Source organism: Pristis pectinata, chromosome 22 (assembly GCF_009764475.1).
Source record: "Pristis pectinata isolate sPriPec2 chromosome 22, sPriPec2.1.pri, whole genome shotgun sequence".
In the NCBI taxonomy this organism is placed as follows: Eukaryota; Metazoa; Chordata; class Chondrichthyes; order Rhinopristiformes; family Pristidae; genus Pristis; species Pristis pectinata.
In genome coordinates this window covers 32,985,237-33,011,359 of record NC_067426.1, presented here as the reverse complement: position 1 = coordinate 33,011,359, position 26,123 = coordinate 32,985,237, and the positions used below count along the sequence as shown (strand labels likewise).

At 44.1% G+C, this 26,123-nt stretch overlaps 1 protein-coding gene across 2 annotated transcripts; it reads right to left on the bottom strand.

Annotated features, from left to right (window-relative positions):
* Positions 1 to 555: 555 nt before the first annotated feature.
* On the bottom strand, positions 556 to 26,123 carry LOC127581832 (uncharacterized). Of its 2 annotated transcripts, none has more exons than XM_052036601.1 (6): positions 25,982 to 26,123; positions 16,536 to 16,618; positions 11,947 to 12,023; positions 11,031 to 11,322; positions 9,982 to 10,147; positions 556 to 9,887 (listed from the first exon to the last, which is right to left on the bottom strand). In XM_052036601.1, exons 3-6 carry the CDS (start codon positions 12,009 to 12,011, stop codon positions 8,722 to 8,724), a joined length of 1,689 nt encoding a protein of 562 aa, XP_051892561.1. In that variant the 5' UTR covers positions 12,012 to 12,023; positions 16,536 to 16,618; positions 25,982 to 26,123; the 3' UTR covers positions 556 to 8,721. The 2 variants fall into 2 exon arrangements, with proteins under 2 accessions (XP_051892561.1, XP_051892559.1); XM_052036599.1 differs by lacking the exon at positions 25,982 to 26,123 and adding an exon at positions 19,728 to 19,826.

The window sequence follows — 26,123 nt, the reverse complement described above, 5'->3', positions numbered from 1 at the left end:
TGACCAGATGATAAGTAAGTGTACTCAATGCTCCATGGAATCATTAAGGCATTGATACATTTAAGTAGAAGCTGGGTTGAGTACGTGCGTGCTTATGTCTGGAGTATGTCCTCCTGCCTTTTCAGTTAACAATTTAAGTTTTTTTTTAGTGTTGATGGACCTTTATCTTTATTCCCAAGTCAAGATAGTTTTAGTTCAAAACTGTGCGTGTTTGAGATAACCCTCTTGCTCATTGCTGCTTTAGTTAATTTAAATTGTAATCCAGCTATTTGATCTAGAGTTATTTACCCGACAACAGCTACCACTAATTGTTACAACATGAGCTGTTGCAACACAATCCACTCATGTGCATGGTGGACTAGCCGCAAGTGGAACAGAATGTAAGCTTGCAGATTGCAAGTTTGTGGTAATTCAGTGATCCTATCAACACCAATTTACTTATCCTGAGAATGCACCAGAGACCAACGCTCCTTGCCCAAAAAACAGTAAACACACAGTTAGACCACAGTCTGAATAAAAGTAATAATTCATTTTATTTACAGGTAAGAAATTACATGTCAACCACAGCAAGTAACATTACAATACTTGATGTACACAGTACTTGAACTGTTCTAAAGTAACAAAATATCAAAACTCTTGACATATGGAATCAGGTAATAATCAGTTTACTCCACAATCCGAATAATTACCATTAACTACTTTCTTTGTTTGAACCGGTCTCTTGTTAGCTGCTCAGCCATTTCTCTCAGTCTCTGTTTAAACAGTGATTCAAGGATGAGTTCGGATTTACCTTGGTTTGGTGTCACGGAAATGCAGTTTAAAGTGGGTCAACCTCCTACTGATGATCAAGAGAGCAATTGTATGTTTTATAATGCTGGGCTGCTTGGTGTGTGATCCCACGCACCACGTCAAGCATTATCAAAAGGCTAATTGAGCCTCCTTATCCTTTAACATGTATGATATTGCTGCAAATGGCCCTCAATCGGTCATCAATATATTAAGAGACCATTCAGATACGTCTCTGTTAGGAACTGCAGGAGATGGAACCGGGGAAGAAGGTGCTTCTCCATAAGGGTCACGATAAGCATGTCCAAGTTTGATGCACAAATGAAGTAATGCTTAAAGCAGTGTAGAATAAGGCATTAAATTGCATAGATTCAACAAATGATCAGAATAAGAGCAAATAGATTTCAATGTAGATAAACATGGTCCCATAAAAGATAGAACAAGGAAGATGAAACGTTAAAAAGAACAGTGTAAGAACAGTGGCAAAGTGTTTATGTTCATAATCCCTTTATCCAAAGGTCTGAACAAATGATCTACTGAATTAAGTTCAAATCCAACCATGATAGCTGGGGAGTTCTTTGTTATCCACTCTCCTGAGCTGTTCCCTCAGAACCCTGCACTTCTCAGCCTCCTGCGTCCTTTCTACCCTCCTGCACAGATGTCAGCATGTCCCTCACTACAGCAATCCAATCAAGTCAGAGGATCAACCCTGGTCCAATGACGTGTGCAGAAGGGCACACCAGGAGCAGCATCGGATGCACCTGAAACTAGGGTGCCAACCAGGCAAAGCTGCCACATCGGCACTTCCTCACTTCCACTCCAGTTCGATGGGTTCTGACAAAGCTGATGGGGCCAGTATGGGAACCACAGACAGGGTAGACATAGGGATAGTTTGTGAGGTGGTCCAAGCCTTTCACCATTTGTTTATGCTGGGCTTCTGTGTGTTCCCAACAAATGGACTCGAGGTTCTTGATACCATCTCAAACCTCTCCACTTTGAAGATACATAAGGCAGGGTTCCCAGGAGTCAGTAGGGATGTTATTTTTCTTCAAGGAGACTTTGAGCACATCCTTGAATATTTTCCTCTGCCTACCTAGTATGTATATCCTGTAACAAAGCTTGGGATAGAGTGTCCCAAGAGAATGGTGCTTGGCATACAAATACCATGGCCTGCCCAGTGCAACCGACTAAGTGTAACTTGGGCATTGATATGGAAGATGATGATTTGCTTATCCTTCCAGTGAATTTGGAGGAGTCTGCAGACATAGCATTGGTGGCATCTTGAGGGGCCTGCTGTAGGTAGCCCAGGTCTCAGAAACATAAAAGAGGACAGGAATCACCACTGCCCAGTAGATTATGAGTTTTATGCCAGGCGTGAGGTGTTGATCTTCAAACACCCTTTTCCTCAGTTGACCAGACAGCTCTCAGCACAGGCAGACATTGATGATGAAAGTCACAACACATGTTAAACAGCAAAAACAACAAGCAGCAGATGGAGCTGGGTGACTGACAACTGAAGGGTCACATCAAAGATCTACATTTCTGCTACACCTAGACATGAATGGAGGAGGACAATTAAACAGCTAATAAAAGAAGGCACCAGGGACATCCTGAGCCCAGCACTTGAATACTGAAGACAAGACTGAATCACCTGTAACCATGTTTAGCCTTCAGTGCTAAGTGGATGGTCCAGTTTGGCTCCCTCCTTCACCACTACAGATGCCACTAGAAGGATAAGCGAACTAACATCTCCAATAACAACAGTCAATTCAATCCATTCAATGCAGTGGCTCAGCGCACCGGATACAGCAAAGACCATGAGGTCAGACAACCTCCTGGCTGTCATATAGAAGGCTTGATCCAGAGCCAGCTACCCCTCCAGTCAAGCTGTCCTCGTACATCAATGGCTCTATGGAAAACTGCCCAGTACATCCTGTTCACAAAAAGCAGGACAAATCCAGCCTGGCTAATTTCCGTCCCGTGTACTCTCAATTATCAGCAGATTGATGAGGCATGTTGTTGACAGTGTTAACAAGTGACACCTGCTCACTAGCACTCAGTTTGGATTTCACCAGGTGGCTCTTCTCGGTCCAAGCATTGAATAAAGAGCTGAATCCCAGAGGTGGGCTGCCCTTGACACCGAGCAGCATTTAGCCAAGTGCAGCATCAAGGAGCCCTGGGAAAACTGAAGTCAATGGGCAACAGAAGAAATGGGATGAATCCACAGGTCAGAGTCATCCCTGTCCCAATACATTGATGCAGGAGCTCCTGAGAGCTCCAATCACCTTCAGAAGCTTCATCAATGACTGACCTTCCACTGTAAGAGGTTTAGTGATGATTGTGCAATGTTCAATTCTATTCACAATTCCTCCGAGAAAGAAGCAGATTCTGCCTATGCTTTAGCAGGATGTAGACAACAGTTGGGCATTGACTGATAAGTGACGTTTGTAACACAACGACCATGTCCAATCTACCAATTACCCACCTACCCTTGACATTCACTAGCATTACCAAGTCCCCCACTGTCAACATCCTTGGGGTCAACTGGTCCAGCCAAGTAAGTACTGCAGTTACATGAACAGGTCAGAGGCTGGCTATTCTGTAGTCAATCACTCAGCTCCTGACACCCCAAAGCCTTTCCATCATCTATAAGGCACAAGTTTGATGGGATATTTTCCATCTGCCTTGGTGACTGCAGCTCCAAATACACTCAAAAAGTTCAACACCACCCAGCATGAAGCAGCCTGCTTGACTGGCACCTCATCAACCACCCTAACCATTTAGTGCCTACAGCCCCAGCACATCCTTGGCTACTCCGACCTCTACCACCAAGAAGTACAAGTTCAAAAGGTTAAGGCCCAGGGATCCAGGGCAAGTCAGCAGACTGGATCCAAATTTGGCTTGGCAATAGGAGCAAAGGGTGACAGTAAAGGGTTGTTTTGCAATTGGATGGCTGCAACTAGTGGTGTCCCACACATATCGGTGCTGGGACCCTTGCTGTTTGTAATATACGTGAATAACTTGGATGTGGGAGGCAAGAGCAGTAAACTCACGGAGGACATGAAGGTTGGCAGAGTTGTTGATAATGTGGAAGGTAGTCTTAGGCTGCAGAGAGGTATCAACGTGTTGGTGAAATGGGCTGAAGGATGGAGTTTAATCCAGACAAATGTGAGGTGATTCATTTTGGGAGCACTAATGAGGCTAGGACATATACCATGAATGGTGGGGTCTTAGGGAGTATTGAGAAACAGAAGTACAACTTCACAGATCCTTAAAGGTGGCTACAAAGGTAGATAACATGGTTAGGAAGGCATATGGGATGCTGAGCTTCATTAGTCGGGGCATCAGATGCAGGAGCAGGGAGGATATTCTCCAACTGTAGAAAACCTTGGTCAGACCTCAGCTGGAGTACTGGTCACCAGGGGACAGGAAGGCTGTGATAGCACTGGAGCGGGTGCAGAGGAGATACACCAGGATGTTTTCTGGGACAGAACAGTTCAGTAATGAGGAGAGACTGGAGAGGCTGGGTCTGTTCTCCCTGGAGCGGAGGAGGTTAAGAGGAGACATGATTGATGTGTATAAAATGATGAGGGTATAGATGGGGTAGACTGCAGGAAACTTTTCCCCATATCAGAGGTAGATAAAACTAGAGGATGTAGATTTAAGGTCGGGGGAAGAGATCTAGAGGGATCTGAGAGAACCACCTTCACCCAGAGAGTGGTGAGGATCTGGAATCCACTGCCTGAGAGAGTGGTGGAAGCTGGGTTCCCGCAGCATTTAACAAGTGTCCAGCCTAGCATAGAAGGCTACATGCCAAGTGCTGGGAGATCGGATTAAAATGGAAGGGTTCTCACTGGTCAGTGCGGACAAGTTGGGCCGAATGGCCTGTTTCCCTGCTGTATGATTCTATGACTGACAGTAGGCTCAAGAGAACACAGTGTTCCCCTCCAGGTCAGACACTATACTGACATGGAAATATATCACTAATCCCAGAACTCCTTACACAACAGAAATGTGGAGGCACCTTCACCAGAAGAACTACAGTAGTTGAAGAGGTAGCTCACCAGCTCAAGGGCAATTAGAAATGGGCAAAAAATACTGCCCACATCCCCAAAAATGAACAAAAATCAAGAGACCCTGGTTTGGTGAGGAGAATAAATGGGCATGGCAGATGCATCACAAGGCACACCTAAAAATAAGGTGCGAGGTTGGATGGAAGGATCTTGGTGTGAGATAGGACACTGAAGTTTACAAGTCGCATGCCTGTCTCCAGCTGACAAAGGTTTGGTGAGAGTTCTGGCAGTAGATGGGCTGGGCCAGAGGGAGGCTGGTTTATGGAGAGGAAAGGAGATGGCATGAGAAGCAGTAGATAGTGTGGGGCTGAATATGATACCAGGGCTGCAAATTGTTTGGTTCAGTCTGAGACATCAACAAGGAAAGGAGGTGAAATCCGTGAAGAGGAACTAAGCTGACTCTAGTCTCCCAATGATTAACTATTTTTTGTTTAACGGGAGATGTTAAAACCTACAGCTTAATACTGGTATACAATGTACTGTCTTTACAGCAAATCTTGGGTACTGTTAGTTCTTTAGAGCAGTAGATGACTGTATATGAGGAGTAATTAAATCTGCACATCGTGAGTACAGAGTTTGAAGAGCTGTCCAACTGCGAGTAGATTAAAAGCACAGGAAAAGAGCCCAAAATTTAATTGAGTAATATTATAATAAAGCATCTACTTGGTTTAGCTACATGTCAAGGGAGCAACCTGAGATTAAACCAATCAAGACATCAAATGAATTAAATAAGTGGGCAAGATATTGTAGATGTACCGGGGGGAAAAAGCGTTTGGATCAATTAAAGATCACCTACAATCAGTCACATCCAATTCATTTTAACTTCCAAGAATAGGTTGTATTCAATTCAAGAGATTTTAGTAAATGGAAATGAGAAAAACTACAGAGGCTTAAAATAAAAACAGAAAATGCTACAAACACTCAGTGGGTCAGGAAGCGTAATCAAGGGTCGCAGACCTTAAACGTTAACTGTTTCTCTCTCCACAGATGCTGCCTGACCTGCTGAGTGTTTGCAGCATTTTCTATTTTTATTAAGGAAATTTCAGTGGCTTTCTGGTAGTTTATCTCACACTGCCCCTTCTTGGGTAGTTTTTCTTACTGGGTGTGATGATTCTTGAACCCCTAGAGCTTACAGAAATCTTTCTGCAGTGCTTTAAAAATGAAGAGAGTTTGCAACTCTCAGCAAGATCCAAAAGAGAGCCTTTCATCTGAGCCCAAAACATTTGATTATCCGAGAAAAAATGTTAATCTACAACTTTGCTGCAGACAAATTAACAAGGAATGAAGGCAGTCAGAAAGGACACTTTGAAATAGATTTTGAGGAGTGGTAAGAGAGGGGGGTGGAGAGAATGTATTTCAGTGGACAGGGATGTAGACTAGGACAGTAGCCTTTCAGTGGCTTGTCAGGCCTGCATCCACAGTACCTCACTCTGTGTCAACAACCAATGGACCCAAACCAGTTGAAACTTCCTGCATCCCACACACTGTGTTGCATTGAAATTCAGTAACATTTAAGGATAAGCGGGCAACAGGTTTGGGACACCAGATTTCTGGAGGACACATTTACAAAGTTCAGGGCCTATCCAAGAAATCATAGAGTCATAGAGTTGTGCAGCATAGAAACAGACCCTTCAGCCCACCTCGTCTATGTCAACCATCACACCTGTCTATACTAATCCCACTTGCCTGCATTAACTCCACATCCCTTCTCATTCAAGTGCCTGTCAAGATGCCTCTTCAATGTTATTACTGCTCCTGCCTTCACCACCTTCTCTGGCAGCTCAATCCAGATACCAACTACTGTGTGTGAAAAACTTACCCCTCAGATCCCCTTTAAACCTCCTCCCTCTCAGTTTAAACCTATGCCCCCTAATTTTAGACTCCACTACCATGGGAAACAGACACTGGCTATCTACCCTAACTAAGCATCTCATAATTTTATATAGCCCTATCATGTCACCTCTCAGCCTCCTTCACTCCAGGGAAATCGGTCCCAGCCGATCCAATCCCTCTTGATAAGTAAAGCCCTCCAATCCAGGTAACATCCTCGTGAATCTTTTCTTCATCCTCTCTAGTTTAATCACATCCTATAGTGTGGTGATCAGAACTGCACACAGTACTCCAAGTGCGGCCCAACCAACATTTTGTACAAATGTAACACGGCATCCCAACTCTTATATTCACTGCCTCAGCCAATGCCCTTTGCGTTCCTCACCAGCCTGTCTACCTGTGTTCCTATTTTCAGGGAACTATATAATTGTATCCCAAGGTCTCTCTGTTCAACAACACTCCCCAGAGCTCTGCCATTCACTGTGTCTGTCCTGCCCTGGTTTAACTTCCAAAAATGCATCACTTCACACTTGTCCAAGATAAATCCCATCTGCCATTCCTTTATTCACTTTTTCAGTTATTTAGATCATGTTGCAACCTTAGACAACCTTTTTCACTGTCCACTATACCAACAATTTTGGCGTCACCTGCAAATTTACTAATCATGCCACCCACATTCACCCAAGTCATTGATATATATGCCTAACAACAAGGGACCCAGCACCAATCCCTGTGGCACACCAGTGGATCACAGGTCTCCAATGTGAAAAACAACCTTCCACTACCACCCTCTGCCTCCTACCACCAAGCCACCAAATCAGTTCTGAAAATTCCAAAGATCAGCTGAGAGCAGCAGAAATGGGGATCTCTTGAGACTGAAGAGTGCCAAGAAAAGGTCTCCAGATTATTAGAACTGAAGAAGTTTTTGGGGGCATTTTCTTTTGAACCTTTCCTCTATGGGGAGTGCTGTTCATGCTTCTGACCACCTGAGGGTGTATGAAACCCCAAGGATACTGTTGACTCCAGGATTGGGATTGTCAATTGGAATTGCTTTGTTTGTCCTTATAATGGCAGAGCAGGACTAACAGAGGATGGAGAAGAGGAGACTGAAGCAGACTATAAGCAATATATTACCCTCCCCTTAAATAATTTACAGGCTATACAGGTTTATGCAACTTTAATAAGGTGTTCTGCACAAAATGCCCAAAAGGGCAAAAGAAAAGCTGCCAGTTACGGCATGACCATCTGTGGCTAAGATCACTGCCTAGACAACTGCACCTGTGACTGTTAAAGTGATATCTGCACTCAACTTTTCTACCATCCCATCATTTCAGACAGTCATGGGGATCAGTGCCAACACCCTGTTAATTTTATGAACAGAATGATTGGGTCCATGACAGCACACAGAGAGCTCTCCTTGAGAGATGCATGAAGCTGCCATGATGAGTTTGTTCCAAAGTCTTTATTCCTCTAAACTCATCAAGGATGTAATCAGGGCGTTTTGAGGGCTGAGATTTTGCTCTTGCTGGCACTAGTTGTAGGAATAGCCAAGAAGCACACACCTTTAACCATTGAGGGGCCACTGGGTACCTAAGGACAGAAGTCTCAGTTTACTGCAGACCACGTGACCCCCTCCCACTCATAGATTCCTGCACCCAGCAGAACTCAGCGATCTACAAACTGCACAGACGTGGAGAGACTTGTGCCTGAGAAGTCAGCTCTGGCTGCTCTTAAGGCAAAAGTATGTGGAGGAAAACGTCAGGATGATCATCACCACACAGACAACTCAATGGTCGTACACAACTAGGCACTGACATCATCAGTTTAACAACGTATCTTTGCCACAACTGGAAGATCTCTTGCTCCCCACCTTTACACAAATGATAAATTGTTAACACTGCTATCCATCCTACATCATCACATCAGACTTGACATGATCGTACATGTTCAATTCATCTGACTGAATAACTGGCACAAAGTTAGGGCACATTCTCTTTAATTACAATCAACCTATACGTAAACATAAACCTTTCTACTTTCTTCTCACACAGTGCTTCCCTGGAGCTGCTAGGTGTGATTTTTTTTCTCCTACCCTACAGTTCCTCCTGGGTGCAACCTGAGTGTCGCAGTAGGTGATTGGCTGTTCCTGTGCCACGAACGGTTCGTGAGACTGGGGTGGTCCTCCTCCTAGGGCCGCCTGCTCCTGGCAGGGAGCTGCTGCCGGCTGCATCTCTTGAGCTTCTGCCTGGACGGTCTGGCATCGCCGCCTAAATTCTGATGGTCTGGTACCGAGAGGGGGCATGCTGGAGGTTGGCCATGTGATATTGTCCTGAGAACTGGCCACACTGGGTAGGTTACCCTCAGCTGCACTGGGCCCTGGATTTGTATTTCCATTGACCAGAGGGATAGTTGGTCTAATGGCAGCTATCAGTTCCTGAAAGCCCTGGGAGATAGCAGTCTGTATGCCCGACCCCAGAGTCTGAAAGCCAGCATGTAGGGTGCCATCTATTCTCTCCCCTATTAGGGCCAGGGCAGCGCTCTGTGCTTCAGCAGGGGCACGGGCTGGTTCCTGGACATTCCGCAGGTGAAGGTGTGCTGCAGATTCCAGTGAAGCTGCCACGTGTTCCATCGAGGTCTGCAGGGAAGTGAAAGCTTCCTTGATGCTGTTGCAGATGAGGGCCGTGGACTCCAGCGTCACGGCCGTCAGGTGCTGCACATCTTCAAAGACCGACCGCAGGGGTTGCAAGTACGTGAGATGCTCATTGAGCATTCTTCTCTTGGGCCGAGTCCCCGCGAGGTCGGAGTCCCACGGCTCGGAGGCAGGAGGCGCCCTTCTCCTCGGCCTCCGCTGGGAAGCTGGCACGTCCTCGCCCATTGCCCAGTTCTCTGGCTCCCTGATATCTTGGGAGTCACCCAACGCCTCCTCCTCACCAACGCCATCTAACTGCGCCCTGGTGATGGGGTCGGAGTTGGAGCAGGGGAGTGGGAAAGCCATGTTCGAGGGGGTTGAGATGGAGGGGGTTGGAGCAGTGGAACACGGAGATGGATCAAGTTGCAAGGACTCACGATCCGGTTTGCTTTCACCGTCCTCTTCCTCGTCCTCATCATCATAATCAATGAAGAAGCAAAGTTTCTCGTCGTCATCATCCTCGTCATCCTCATCCTCGTCATCCTCTGGACCCCACTGCTGTGAAGGCTCTGAAGTGAAGCAAGGTACAAAGTAAAAATCTCCCCTGGACCCAGGGAAACGGGCTCTCACTAGAGTGCTGCAATAGAATGCACTACCACTAACCTGTGGCCTGCACTGTCACACCAATCTCACCGTCCGCCACCACTGCGAGACCGCACTGTCTACCCAGCAGCTCCACAGCCCGCTCCTCGTAAGGGGTGAGCTCCTTAATGTTGGGGATGCACCCTTTGCATTCCTGTCTCTCACGTGCATTGTGCATTAGTTTTTCCTGTAACAAGAAAGCATCATTAAATTATGGTTAGCAGATCCTAGCTGAAATTTTAGTGCTGGTTGATGTCATACAGGGAGGTTCTGCATGCAAGGGATCTGGCAAAGGAACATAGGGACAGGAGTATATGTAGCTCATCGAGACTGTCCCATCATTCAATACAATCGCACCCGATTTGTGACATTGTGTCCACCTACCTGACTCTTCCCCCGTCCCTTAATACCATTGGTTAACAGAAAAATGATCAATCTTCAATTTAAAACTGGAACTTGACCTTAAATGAAATACCATTGACTAAAGCAATTTCCAAATTGTTATCACGCACATAGAAAAGTTTCCCAGCTTCACTCCTGGAAAGCCTGCCTCCACTTTTTATTCTGTGCCTCTTTGACCTGGATTCCCCAACCACCCGAAAAAGTTTCTCTGCATCCACCCTGTCACTTCACCTTAATACCGTTGAAAGCACCCTCAACATTCTGAAGTACAACACTTGTCACCTCTTCAAATTTAAACTTTGGGGTCCAGATAGCATTCTGGTCCATCTACATTGTAAATACCTCCAATTCCAATATGTCCTCCCCCTGGTGTGGGCCTAGAACTGCTCACAGTTCTCCAGACTCGCTCTCACTAGGACTTTATATAATTGTAATACAACGTCTGTGCTTCATTGTCCTAAATATAAATGTTCACCTTCCATCAGCTGTCCTGAGTATTTTCTGCATCCATTTTAATGATCTACAAAGATAGTGGTGGCACATTGCATGAATTATTGTGTCAGTGCTCTCTGTATCACAAAGCAGTATGAAGGAGGTGCTGCACAGATGTCAAGCTTTAGAGGGTGAACAACATGACAGTGCACAAGGGAGAGTGCCCAGTGTGTTACCTTGCCTGCCCTCGTCAGGTCATTGAACTTCTTTCGACACTGGTCTGCAGTCCTTGAGGTGAGAGAGGTGGCATTCAGTGCCACTGCCACCTCTCTCCACATGGCACGTGAAATAGATTTTTGTGGTTTTCTTCCGTGCACACCCAGCAATCTGTCTCTCCTTGGCTGCATCTCATTCAGAAGTGTTTGTAGGTCGTTGTCGGTAAAATTTTGAGCCCTTCTTCTCTGCCTCTTTGAGCTGCCCTGCTCCCTTGTCTGGATGTCATTCCCAGATCCTCCATTAGAAGGCATGCTTTAAAAAGTGTCACAAAAATCACACGTGAGCTATGATTTCAGACACCTGACAGTCGAGCTAAATTGTAACTCATTTGCTGCAACCCCAGCCTAATAGCATAGTTGTACAGCACAGAAACAAACCCTTCAGCCCACCTTCAAGTACTCATCTACGTTAATCCCATCTACCAACACTTGGCTTCTTGGAGGCTATGTCACTAACTTGTGAGCTCCACACAGCAATGACCTTGGGCTGATCAAGGCCCACCAAAGAATATGCAAATAAAGCAAGATCAGCTCTGTGTATAACCAGGAAGCAGCCTTACCCTGAGGGACAGAGCAGCTTTAATGGCTGTAAAACTAATTAATAAGATAGTTGATAATTGGATGCAAAGGCTATTAGTTCCATAGCTATCTAATCAAAAACATGGGTTATTAGATGTAAAAATATAGATGGAAGGTACTCCCGGCTCTGTGCCCTGGCTCACTGGATTGCTTAAGTGAAGTATTCAACAGATCACAATGTACATAAAATTGATCAATATACCAAATTATAAACACCCTGTTGTTGGTTATCAGGTCAACACTCTATTCCAAAGTACACTAAAGACACTGATTATTTCAAAGTTGAATGAGTACGTACTCATTTAAACACTCTGCTGATTTCAGGCAGTTTGTCAGCTGACTGAAGGTGCTGGGAATCTCCATTGCTTGTTCACCCTGTTAATTACATGTAAAAATATACACCAGGTTACACATGTAAGCAGTTCGTCAATTTTCCAGCAGCTCAAAGACTTTGGGAAGCTTTGGGAGTTATTAAACTGTACTGGTTGAACCACCTGCCATGATGGTACTCCCCCAGCCCTGCTAGATCAGAAGTTCGGGATTTTAATCCAGCCATCATACAGGAATAGCAATATATTTTAAATTCAGGATGGGTGTTTCTTGGGGAAATCACGGCGGTAGTGGGATTCCCATGTGCGGGATGCTCTCGTCTTAGGTGATAGAGATCAGAGGTAGAGGTGGTAGGGCAGCACAGTGGCGCAAGCGAGCAGTTTAACCCAATGACTGGGTTCAATACTGAGCTCGGGTGCTGTCTATGTGAAGTTTACATGCCCCTCCTGTGACCGAGAGGCTTCCCTGGGAGCTCCACTTTTCTCCAACATCCCAAAGACGCAGTAATCGGATAATTGCCTCAAGTGTAGGAGGGTGGCAGGAGAATTAGGGGAGTTGAAGGGCTTATAACATGGAATAGGTTACAGGGAAATAAGTGGGAACATATGGCCGAGATGAATGCTTTGAAAGACAGTACAGATTTGATGGACAAAATGGTCTCCTTTAATGTTGCAAGAAAATATAAAAATATATAAATCATGGATTTTGGCGATATTTTTGATTCAAACTGGTGATTCAAACAAATAATTCAAACTAGTGACAGCTTGGTATTGGGGCTGCTGTTTATAGTGAGAGAGACAGGAGTTGTACCAGCAAAACACATAGGGCCTCCTTTACGATGCAAAACAAAAGCTACAGCAGAGCCAAAAAATTGAACCGGAATAAGAATGCGGAAAAAGGAGCGGGCCAGTCCTGAGATTGCTCTGCTATTCAGCTAGATCATGGTTGATCTACACTCTAGTTCCACGCTAACAAAGATCTATCAATCTCAGCTTTGAAAATCTAAATCGACCCACCGACTTACCAGGTGGACAAGAGCTCCAGAGTTCCCCCACATGTGTGAGAGGAGGAGCTTCCTGACATCATCCTGAACAGACTGGACAAGGTTATTTCCCAATCTTCTTTATTCCAGACCAGGTGAAAAAAATTGATCTCCCCTAGCAAATCCTTTAACTCTGTTAAACGCTCAATCTCCCACACTCAAAGGAATACCAAGTCTAATTCAGGCCACCTCACCTCATATTAGAACCATTTTAGCCCTAATGTTTCTACAAATAGGAAACTTTCAGAGATTTAATCAGACAAGCAGCTCCATAAAAAAACATGCTGCATCAAAGATGGTGGGAGATGGATGGAGGTTTGACAGCCCAAAATGGACAAAAATATCTCAATTCAAATTATTTCAGGATGTTAATGCCACTTATCAGCCATGCCTGAATGTTATCTAGGTCTTGCTGCCCGCAGACATTTCCTGAGCACTGTGAATGAAACTAAACATTGTGCAATCATCAACAAATATTTCCACTTCTTATCTTATGTCAGAAAGAGGATCTTTGATGAAGCAGCTAGAGATGGTAGGGCCTAGGAGACTACTCTGAGGAACTCCTGCAGTGATGTCCTGGGGTGGGATGATTGATTCCTGACAACCACGACCATCTTCCTCCAACTACTATAGTGTTTTCCCATTGATGCCCATTAACCTCAGTTTCACCAGGGCCCTTTGATGCTACCCTCACACAAACGCTGCCATGATTGCAAGGGCAATTACCCTCACCTTGCCTCTGGAATTCAACTCTTTGATCCATGTTTGGACCAAGGTTGTAATGAGGTCTGGAGCTGAGTGAATCCCAACCGGGCATCAGTTAGCAGGTTATTGATGAATAAGTGCCACTTGACATCACTATCAATGACACTTTCCATTACTTCACTGATGACTGAGAGTAGACTAATTGTACAGCAAATACCTGGATTGGATTTGGCTAGCTTTTAAGGAACTGGACATATCTGGAAATTTTCCAGAAGCCTAGCAAGATGCCAGTGTCGTAACTGCATTACAATGGCTTGGTGCTGTTTCAGGAGGCAGGTCTTCAGTATTACAGCTGGATTGCTGTCTGGTCCGATAAACCTCTGAAGTGTGTAGTGCTCTCAGCTGTTTGATATCAGGTGGTGTCAACTGAACTAGCTGGTGGCTGGCCTCTGTGACGGTGAGGATGTTAGGAAGCTGAGATAGATTGTCCACTCATTGCTTCTGGCTGAATGTGGTTACAAATGCTCCAGCCTTGACTTTAGCCTCACATGCTGGATCCTGCCAGCACCGAGGTAGGGATGTGCTTGGAGCCTCCACCTCCCAATAGCTGGTTAGTTTTAAAGTATGACAAAGTCCCCGTGCCTATCATACCTTCAGGTGGTGGGATCCAAACTCTCAACACCTCAACCCTCCCCATCTTAGCTTACTTGCCAATTATCTTAAATCTATGCCTTTCTAGTTATTTACCTCTCTACCAAGGAAAATAGGTCCTTCTTGTCCACTGTATCTAGGTCTCTAATATAATGTTATCACAACACTAGTTATACTTTTTCCTCAGCCTCCTCTGTTCCAAGATATAAAACCCAGTCAAGCCTATATTTGCTAATAACTAAGATCACCTAACCCTGGTAACATCCTCAAAACTATTCTTTCAACTCTCTCCTGTGCTATGATGGCCAGAACAGTACACTAGCCATCTCCTAACTTGTGTTTTATATACCTATAGTATGACCTTCCTATATTCTTTGCCTCAGTCAAAGGACAGTTTCTTATATGTAATCTAAATCACATTATCTACCTTTCTACCTGTCCAGGGATCTTTGGACCTGCATTCTTGGGCCCTGGTTCCACTACACTTCTCAGATTCCATGCTGTCCCTTGCCTTAACCCTCCCAAATGCAATACCTCAGAACTCCTCCGGACTGAATTCCATTTGCTTGTCTGTTGCCCATCTGATCAGTCCATTGAGGTCTTCCTGCAGCCTAGCTCTCTCTCCCTCACAATCAGCTGCACAGCCAAATTTTATATCATTAGTAAAAGTTTTAATCATGCCCCCTTGATGTATTAATCAATGACAAATACCACTAGAAGCAAGGAACGTAGCTCGACAAAACCGCAGTCATTAAAATACTCAACCACTATTACCTCTGCTTCCCTCCAAGGGCTTGCTAACATCATGTGAGTTTGAAACATAACAGATAGACAAAAGAGATATTAAGCTCAATATGGTATTCCTAAACACAAGGTGAACATCAAGTAGATTGAGGGATATCATAGACAGATGGAAGCCATCTGTTATAGCCAATACAATAACATAGCTTAAAGATGGGCACAACCGGAAGTTTAATGTTACAGGTTTTTCAGACAGAATAGACGGGGGATAAAAAAGGAAGGAGAGGATGGTAATATTGATTAAAGAAACATTCACAGCTGTGAGAAGGGTTGATGTGTTGAAGGATCATCAAATGATACTCTATGGCTTGAACTAGAGGATAAAAAAAGAGCAACCACACTGTTGGGATTATACTGTACTTCTCCAAACACCCCAAGAGAGGCTGAAGAGCAAATTTCTGATGTGCAAAAGCACTAGGGTGGTAATAGTGGGAGAATTTTAATTACCCTAAAATTAAAATTATCTGTCTGTATAAAAGGCATAGAGAGCACACATGCCCAAAGTGTATTCAGGAGATTTTTTTCTTAGTCATAGGTAGCAAGGTCAATAGGTACTGGAGGCAATTCTGGATTTTGTTTTGGGGAATGAAACTGGGCAGGTGGAAGGAGTATCAGTGGGAGAGCATTTTTGTAGTAGTGATCGTAATTCAGTTAGATTTAGCATATAGATTAGCAAATGATTGGGCTGGAGACATGCCCTGGGGAAATCCTACAGTGATGTCTTGGGGATGGGATGATTGATTTCGAACAACCACAGCCTTTTCCTACAACTAATGGAGTGATTTCCCTTTGATGCCCATTTACCTCAGTTTTATCAGGCTACACAATGCCAAAATAAAACAAAACTATGGATTCTAGAAATATAAAAAAAACAGAAAGTGCTGGAAATACCCAGCAGGCCAAGGCACATTTGTGGGAAGAGAAACAGAGCTAACATTTCAGGTTGAAGACCCTTCGCCAGGACTCACGAAAAGTCTTTGACCGAAACGTTAACTCTGTTTCTCCTTCCACAGATGCAGCCTGACCTGCTCCATAATGCAACACTCACTCAAATATTGCCTTAACATATATCAAATAGAAGCAGGAGTTAAATTGGGGTGAGGTGAGATAGCAAAAGTGGGCATGAATCTGCCACTTGAAGGCAAATTAGCAGTTTTTTAATTGCCACCTCCCCCCCCCTCATTTTTTCATCACCATTACATCTGAAAACACTGTCACCAGAAATACTGAGCTGCTACTCCCATCCTCCTTTAAGCCATTGCTATTATATGCTTGATGAATTCCTGTGACCTCATCTGCCTTATACCTCAGAAACATTGCATGGAAGTATATAATAATGAGTGCTCTTATGTTATTACCTTGTAGGCACACCTTACTGCAGCATCTCTTTCAGCAGGGTGGGTCCAACTATGGCAGACCGAGAAGCAATACGAAGGTCTCACTACAAAAGTAAACATAGCTCAATGTGAGTGAACAGTAGGAATTATAGGGAAACTGAAAATAGTTAATGGAAAACAAATAAAACAACAGATGCTGGAATCTGAAACAAAAACAGAAATGCTGTAAGAACTCAGCCAGTCATGCAGCATCTGCGGAAAGAGAAAAACACAGTCAACATTTCAGGTCCATAACCCTTCCTCAGAACTGGGAGGGATCACTGACCTGAAACGTTAACTGGTTTCTCTTTCCACAGATGCTGCTTGATTTGCTATTTTTGTTTGGAAATATTTAATATATGATAAGAACTTTATATTGGTGCAGAAAAAGGGGCAAGGTGCATACCAGGATTTTGGTTATCGGTTATTGGTCTATTATTGTTAGCTGTACTGAGTTACAGCGAAAAGCTTTGTTTTGCATGCTATCCGGGCAAATCATTCAAAGTGAGAATGTAAAGAGGAGTAAACCACGTTAAATGTAGAGGAGGATTAACAGACAGGGATCAGAGAAGATAAGGAAATGTATGTGTGGGTTGGTTGGTAGTGAAACAGAGATGGTACAGTAGGGTTAGATTTTAGTGGGTACTGTAAAATGTAGAGTGGTGTTTAACAGCAGTAAGGGCAGTATGATGGCAGAGAATCAGAGGCTGGAAAAGGGATGAGAAAAGATAAAGCAGGGTTACAGTCAGGAGTGCTGAGGGACATGATGATGGGAGTGAGGTGTTGGAGCAGGAATAGAAGCATGGACTGGGAAAATAGAATCAAGCTAATGAGCAGGGCTGAAAGACAACATCTGCAGTGAAATTAGCACAGCAAGTCTCATCCCATTCCTCAAGTGCAATGTGGAAGGGTAGGTAGGGAGAGAGCACAGATGGAAGGAGAGAAAAACATAAATCTTCTAAAATTCTTGCAGTTCGGGAATATTTCCCTAGATTACAAACATGCAAGGTGTGAGAGGGAAACAGAAAATTATAGATCCAAAATTGGCTCAGTGGCAGGAAGCATAGGATAACATTTAACATGTTGATTTTTAACTGGAAAGCTTTTACCAGCGGAGCCCTGCGAGCTCAGTATTCTATCCCTTGTTTGTTTGCAATATGGACAGAAATGTGAGAGCACGATTAAGGAGTTTGCAGATGATTTAAAAAAATGGCTGTGTGGTTGGCCATGTCAGGAGGTATGTGTGGAAGGACCTTCGATCATAAGTCGATAGGTCATTAAAAGTAGCAGGACAGGTTCATAGGGTGGTTAAAACAGCATATGGAGTGCCTTCTTTTATTAACCAGCAGTAGAATGTAAGGTCATGAGGGTTATCTGGAAGTTTTTACAACACCAGCTAGGCCATAGCTCAAGTACAGCATAGAGTTCTGGTTATCACAATAGAGGAAAGATGTAATTGCACTTGAGAGAATGCAGACATTTAGGAGGATTGTGCCAGGACTCGAAAATTGTAGCTATGGGAAAAGACTGGATAAGCTAGGGTTGTTTTCTTTGGAGTGAAGGAATCGACATGTGCAAAGTTATGACAAGCCTAGTAAATAGGAAGGATCTTAGCAGGTTCCCCTAGCAGAAGACTCAAAGACCAGGCCAGCTAGAGTTAATTGGTAAGAGGATTAGAATGGAGGTGAAGAAAACTATTTTCACCCAGAGGGTAATGGTGGTCATTGCCAAAAGGAAGATGGAAGCAGAAAATGTCATCATATTTAAACAGTACTTGGATATGCACTTGAAGACCCAGTGTTAGAAGGTGGGATTAGGCTAGGTAGCTCTTTCTATTCTGTGTCCTCTGTCATATACTTTCTATAATTCATTGAAGTCAGTATGGTATGTGACTTAGTTGTGCCTCCTGCTTTATTTTACTTGATGGGGGTCAGTAGGTGCTGTTGTAGAAACTTTGGTGATTTGTTACAGTGCATCTTTTAGATCATACACACTACAGCTGTGGTGTATTAGTGGTTAAGGTAGTAAGTGTATGTAGGTGAGTGGTAGAATCCGAAGAGTTGACAGGAATGTGAGGAGGAGATACTGGGATTAACATAAATGGGTGCTTGATGGTCAGTGTGGATTCAGTAAGCCAAAGGAGCTGTTTCCATGTAGCATGAGTGTATGACTTCATAGAACTGTCCACTACATCACCCATTACTCTACTGATAGTACACTGGTACCCTCAATGCACTATCCTACCCACACAGTTCTGATTCATTATCATATTCTAGGTCCACCAGTCTGAACACTCACATGTTTCGTACATTAACCTGTCAGAACTTCAAAAAGGACATTCACTTGGGTTGCATGCTGCTGTACTGGGAACATAAGTGCTGAAAACAAGGCATGACTCCCACCCACCGCTGGCACTCCCCCACCAATGAGCTGCCCAAGGCTCGGAGTGGAGCAGCTGTCTGCAAGAGCTGGTTATGGGATGGCCAAGGGGTGTGGCCGCTCAGCACCGAGATGCTGGGCTCAGGGTTGCATTGTGGCCAACACAGTAACACAGGCTATTTCTGGGGACTGAAAGAGCCACTCTGAGGCCTGCAACTCAGTGCTGAGTGGCCACACCATTTGCCGCAGCCTGCCCAATACCAGCCCTCACAGACAGCTTCTCCACACCGAGTCCTTGGGCAATTCATTGTCAGGTTCACACCAGGTTTCCAGCATAGCAGTGCAAATTACCAGGGAGGGCAGGAGTGTGCACCAGCTTCCTGCCATGGCAGTAATGGACTTTTCTGTACATAATGTTATAATGACTCCATTTAGCACCGATTCCGACAGCACTTTCGTTCCTGGGATTGTATCCTCAGAACTAAGTGAGGTACTGGTATAAACTAGTGAAGCAGTAACTAGCCAGATTTAATTTTTCCTGGTTTTCTGGTCAGGAGATACATGGGCAATTTTCCATATTTTGTGATTGATGAAGATATGGTAAATGAACAGAAAGAGCTTGGCTTGAAGTGTGACTGTTTCATAGCACTGGATTTTACCAGGGCTCGTGCCCTTTATGGTATCTTGTGCACTCAGTCTTTTCTTGAAATTACATGGAGTGAATTTGACTAGCTGAAGGCTGGCTTGTATGATGCTGGTGATCTCAGGTGAGATTACAGTAATCATCCAACTCACCAGTTTTGGTTGAAATTAGATGTAAATGCTTCAGCACTCATGCTGGTTGATGAAGGGATGTTCATGGCCTGTTTCACTGCTCGTTAGCATTTAAGACTGCTTGGGGCAGGAACGTAGAGAACAGATGTGTTAGTTGTGGGACCATTTAAGTTTCTCTGTGAAATACTGCTTAGCAAACATTTTAATACTGTATCACAGCTTCAGCAAAAACCTCATTTAATTCTCCTTGACCCAGATTTAAGTCCCCTGTTTCTATGTTAGAGTATGGGGAATGCTGAGCCATGGGTACAATGCTGCAGCTGTTGACCCACACCACCTCATGGATGTCCAGTTTAAGATGCCAGATCTGCTCCGAACCCATCCGATTTAGCACACAACACACAATATTAGAGGGTGTCCTCATTGTGAAAATCATATTTCAGCTACACAAGGATTGTGCACTGGTTTCTTCTAGCAATAATGGAATGGATGGGTGCATCTGCATCAGACAGATGTTGAATGCTGATGATAAGGACAAGGTCAAGTACAGTGGCATGCAAAAGTTTGGGCACCTCTGGTCAAAATTTCTGTTACTGTGAATAGCTAAGCGAGTAAAAGATGACCTGATTTCCAAAAGGCATAAAGTTAAAGATGACACATTTCTTTAATATTTTAAGCAAGGTTACTTTTTTATTTCCATCTTTTACAGTTTCAAAATAACAAAAAAGGAAAAGGGCCTGAAGCAAAAGTTTGGGCACCCTGCATGGTCAGTACTTAGTAACACCCCTTTGGCAAGTATCACAGCTTGTAAACGCCTTCTGTAGCCAGCTAAGAGTCTTTCAATTCTTGTTTGGGGGAGTTTCGCCCATTCTTCCTTGCAAAAGGCTTCTAGTTCCATGAGATTCTTGGGCCATCATGCATGCACTGCTCTTTTGAGGTCTATCCACAGATTTTCAATGATTTTTAGGTCGTAGGACTGTGAGGGCCATGGAAAAACCTTCAGCTTGTGCCTCCTGAGGTGGTCCATTGTGGATTTTGAGGTGTGTTTAGGATTGTTATCCTGTTGTAGAAGCCATCCTCTTTACACCTTCAGCTTTTTTATAGACAGTTTGATGTTTGCTTCCAGAATTTGCTGGTATTTAATTGAATTAATTCTTCCCTCTACCAGTGAAATGTTCCCCGTGCCACTGGCTGCAACACAAGCCCAAAGCATGATCGATCCACCCCCGTGCTTAACAGTTGGAGAGGTGTTCTTTTCATGAAATTCTGCACCCTTTTTTCTCCAAATATACCTTTGCTCATTGCAGCCAAGAAGTTCTATTTTAACTTCATCAGTCCACAGGACTTGTTTCCAAAATGCATCAGGCTTGTTTAGATGTTCCTTTGCAAACTTCTGATGCTGAATTTTGTGGTGAGGACACAGAAAAGTTTGGAGAAAATTCAATTAAATAACTGTCTATAAAAGAGCTGAAGGTGAAAAGAAGATGGCTTCTACAACAGGATAACGATCTTAAACACACCTCAAAATTCACAATGGACTACCTCAAGAGGCACATGCTGAAGGTTTTTCCATGGCCCTCACAGTCCAATGACCTAAACATCATCGAAAATCTGTGGATAGACCTCGAAAGAGCAGTGCATGCAAAACAGCCCAAGAATCTCACAGAACTAGAAGCCTTTTGCAAGGAACAATGGGTGAAACTCCCTCAAACAAGAATTGAAAGACTCTTAGCTTGCTACAGAAAGCATTTACAAGCTGTGATACTTGCCAAAGGGGGTGTTATGAAGTACTGACCATGCAGGGTGCCCAAACTTTTGCTTCAGGCCCTTTTCCTTTTCTGTTATTTTGAAACTGTAAAAGATGGAAATAAAAAAGTAACCTTGCTTAAAATATTAAAGAAATGTGTCATCTTTAACCTTATGCCATTTGGAAATCAGGTCACCTTTTACTTGCTTAGCTATTCACAGTAACAGAACTTTTGACCAGGGGTGCCCAAACTTTTGCATGCCACTGTAGGTTTATCCGTCATGTTGGTCTCACCACCTGCTGCAAAGCCAGTTTTAGAGCAATTTCCTTTCGGTCAGTGGTGATGCTGATGAGCCTTTCTTGGAGTGGACATGGAAATGGAGTTTAGAAATAGGGAGGTTTTGTTACAATTGTGCAGGGTGTTGGTGAAGCCACAGTTTTGGTCCCCTTGCAGAAGAAGGATATAGTAAAAGTGGAGGTAGTCCAAAAGAGATTCATTTACCAGGCTAGTTCCTGGGATGAGAGGATTGTTCTATCAAGCAAGGTTAAATAGTATTGGGTCTGGAGTTCAGAAGAATACGGGCTTATTTTATTGAAACGTAAGATCCTAAGCAGGAATGACAGGGCAAATTTTGAGATGTTTTTCACTAGTGGGAGGGCTTGAATGAGGAAGCATAGTTACAAGATTAGGGGCCAGTCATTTAAAACTGAGGTACATACAAATTTCTTCCCACAGAGGGTGGTGAATCTCTGGAATTCTCTTCCCCAGGGATTTTGGAGTCTAGCTCATTGGAAGTATTTAAAGTGGCCGTGGATACATTTTAGAGGGACTCTGGGGATTGAGGGCTATGAAAAGCTGGCACGCTAGTTAGGTACAGTGGTATTTTGTCAGGACAATGTGATCCTAGGAGTCCTCAACAGTGACTGGATGCTGTGATGTACATGGTATCAGGTCACAGACAAGCAAATCTGTTGATTATAATCCACCTATCTCCCTCAGCTAATTTTTCATAATTCCTAATGAGAAAGGAGGCTATTTGGTCTATCAAATTGATGCCAGCTCTCAGAGCAATCCCATTAGTCCCATTCCCTGACTTATCTCCCTGCAACATTCTATCTCACAAACCCATCAATTCCTCTAATTCTACTGCTATCTACACCAGGAGCAATTTACATCAGCCATTTAACCTACCAGCACACCTTTGGTAAATGGGAGATTGGAGCAACAGGGAGAACCTACATGGTCACAAGGAAGACATACAAGCACACACAGAGCATCTGAGGTCACGAAAGAACCCAGGTTCAATGTAACTGTGGGGCAGCAACCCTAACTGCTGGCATTGTCATCACTCCATATGAATTGTCCCATTAACAGGATGGACCAACTCCAGCGGTGGTCTCACAGTGACCTACAGAATGAAGGAGTGGCCACTGAAGCCCTTAAGATCGACTCCAGACCCTCTGAACCCTCATGGCATCATTCACCTCTGGGTAAGGAAGCCTCCTTCTGATTACCAACCACCACCCTCCCTCAGCTGATGAATGCGTGTATCTCCTTTTGAGCTCCTGTGGGTAGCACGGGTACAGAATGTAGTTAGGTGGGGAACAGTGATGCCTGCATCCATCAGTAAGGGTGGCTCAATAGCACATCACGGACCAAGCTGGCCAAACTGGGCCTGCTACAGCTGTTGAGAGAATAATGAGGGAAAACGTGTGACCCAGTGTTCAATTACCCTGTTTCGGATGATTGCATCTTTGACAGTTTGGGTTGTAGTAATAAAAGATTCTTTGTAGAGAAATTCCCACCTTTACACTGAATATCTTGCATTGTATGGTGCAGCAATACCATAGTGTTCAATGAAATAGGTGCACAACAGATCCAGCCACCCAAAACTGAGGATCCTTGAGATGCTCTGAGCCATCAGCAGCACCTCACTAAATTCCAACAGAATCTATAACTTCATGACCCAGTGTGTCCCTCTGGCTTGACACTAATAATACAGAACTAACCCTGGTTCAGTGAGAAGTGCTGAAGATGAGTCCTGCTCTAACAACACTCTAAGATGTTCCAAATCAACTGGGTCAAAGCAATTTGCATAGGATGCATCCCACTCACCAACCTAAGCATTCACTCCCTCCACAATCAGTGCAATGTGGATCCAGTGGGTACCAGCTACAAAATGCACTGCAGCAACTCACCAAAGTTTTTCAATAGCACTTCCCAAAGACTCTAACTCCATCCCTAAGAAAGTCAAAAGCAACAGTTACAGAGGAATGCCACAACTTGCAATCCTACTTCAGTCACAAATCATCCATGGTCACTGGTAGATTGGATTCAAAACTGGCTTGGCCATAGAAGACAGAGGGTAGTAGTGGAAGGGTGTTAGTCTGACTGGGGGGTGTCTGTGACTAGTGGTGTTCCACAGGGATCAACACTGGGACCTCTGTTGTTTCTGATGTCTATAAATGACTTGGACAAAAATGTAGATGGGCTGAATATGAGTTTGCAGAAGACATAAAAATTGGTAGAGTTGTAGATACTGAAGAAGGTTGTCAAAGGATACAGCAAGATATAGGTCAGCTGCAGATATGGGTGGAGAAATGGCAGATGGCGTTTAATCCAGGCAAGTGTGAGGTGTTGCGCTTTGGTAGGTCAAATGTAAGGGGAAATTATACAGTATTTGGTAGGACCCTCAGGAACCTCACAGGAAGGATGTGGAGGCTTTGGAGAGGGTGCAGAAGAGAGTCACCAGGACGCTGCCTGGATTAGAGTATGAGTCATAAGGAGAGGCTGGACAAACTTGGATTGTTTTCTCTGGAGCATCAGAGACTGAGGGGAGACCTGATAGCAGTGTATAAAATTATGAGAGTCATAGATAGAGTAGATAGGCAGAATCTTTCTCCCCAGGGCAGAAATGTCAAATACTAGAGGACATAGCTTTAAGATGGCATGGGGAAAGTTTAAAGAAGATGTGCGGTGTTAGTTTTTTTTTACACAGAGACTTGTAGGTGCCTGGAACACGCTGCCAGGGGTGGTGATGAAAGCAGACACGATAGTGGTATTTAGGAGGCATTTAGACAGCCACAAGGACACGCAGGGAATGGAGGGATATGGATCATGTGCAGGCAGATAGGTTTAGTTTAATTTAGCATTATGGTCAACACAGACATCGTGGGCTGAAGGACCCATTCCTGTATCGTACTGTTCTATGTTCTACCCTGACCTTGAAATATACTGTATAGTCAGTCCTTCATCGTCAAACTCCTGGAACTCTATTCAAAAGCGCAATGGTGGACAAATGGGGCAGAAGACGGGGAGGACAAAGAGACGGGCTTGGGAATGACAGGGGGAGTTCAGTGACAGGAAGGGGATGAGGGTGATAGGGAGGAGGAGGGTGACGTGGAGAGGCAATGGCAGGGGAAAGGGAGAGCGCAAAAAATAGGGGCAGGAGTAGGCCACTCTGCCCCTCAAGGCTATCCTACCATTTAATGTGATCACGGCTAATTTTCTCCAGGCTTCATTTCCTTTTCTTTACCAGTTCCCCATTTCCTGATGTTCAGAAATTGATCTATCTCCTCTTTAAACACCTTCAGCATTTCAGCCTCCACAACCCTCCGAGGTAGACAATTCCAAAGATTCACCATCCTCTGCAGAAATTCCTACACACATCAATTACCTGCCCTCTTGTGAATAGTTTGTTCATCCTTATTTAGAAACATTTCAAATAACCTTTTCATACCCCTTTAGGATCTGTTATGTTTTAATAAGATCATCTCTCATTCCTCTAAATTCCAACTTCTTCAGCCAATCATAACAACCCTCTCATGCCAGCAATTAGCCTAGTAGATCTTTTCTGGTCTGCCTCCAATGCTGGTATATCCTTTCTTAAATACAGGCCATCCTGTGTTACAGCTGTTCAGGTTATGCCCTTACAGAATTCATAAATCGCTACCCAAAAATTTGTTCTTATGGAATTTATGTGAAAAAGTAAATACTCAAAATTTTTATTTTCAACTCACATTTCTTGATGAATGTGCTTTATGTCATGGAAAATCATGAAATGGGCTGTTTTCTAGGAACATAATTTTCCCCACCCCACCCCTAATTACACAGGGGTCGTCTGCAAGGGAACTAAAACTGTACACAGTACCCCAGGTGAGGCCTCACCAACAGCAGGTACAATTGTACTAAACGAGAGGTGAACTAACACCAGTCCTCATTGGACTGCAGTGGAAAGGCTGAGTAGCTTCAAGTTCCTGGGTGTCAACATCTCAGAGGATCTGTCCTGGGCCCAGCACATAGATACAGCCATGAAGAAAGTGCACCTACGTCCTACTTTCTTAGAAATTTAAGGAGATTCAGCACGTCATTGAAGGCTCTGACAAACTTCTTCAAGTGTACAGTAGAAAGCGTTCTGACTGGTTCATCATGATCTGGTATGGAAACTTCAATGCACTGGAACGCAAGAGGCTACAGAGAGCGGTGTACTCAGCTAGTTCCATCACAGATACAGCTCTCCCCACCTACATGAGGTGATGCCTCAGGAAGGCAACATCCATCACTCCAGGCCATGCCTTCTTCTCGATTTTGCCATCAGACGGGAGGCTCAGGATCCTGAAGACGCACACTTCATCAACAGCTTCTTCCCCACTGCCATCAGGTTCCTGAA

Excerpts from the sequence above, each read along its gene's own strand:
- LOC127581832 (XM_052036601.1), bottom strand. The coding sequence starts at position 12,011 with ATGGAGATTCCCAGCACCTTCAGTCAGCTGACAAACTGCCTGAAATCA. Across the intron at positions 10,148-11,030 it reads ACCTGACGAGGGCAGGCAAG|GAAAAACTAATGCACAATGC; the intron begins GTAACACACTGG and ends TTCTTGTTACAG. Across the intron at positions 9,888-9,981 it reads TGTGACAGTGCAGGCCACAG|AGCCTTCACAGCAGTGGGGT; the intron begins GTTAGTGGTAGT and ends GCTTCACTTCAG.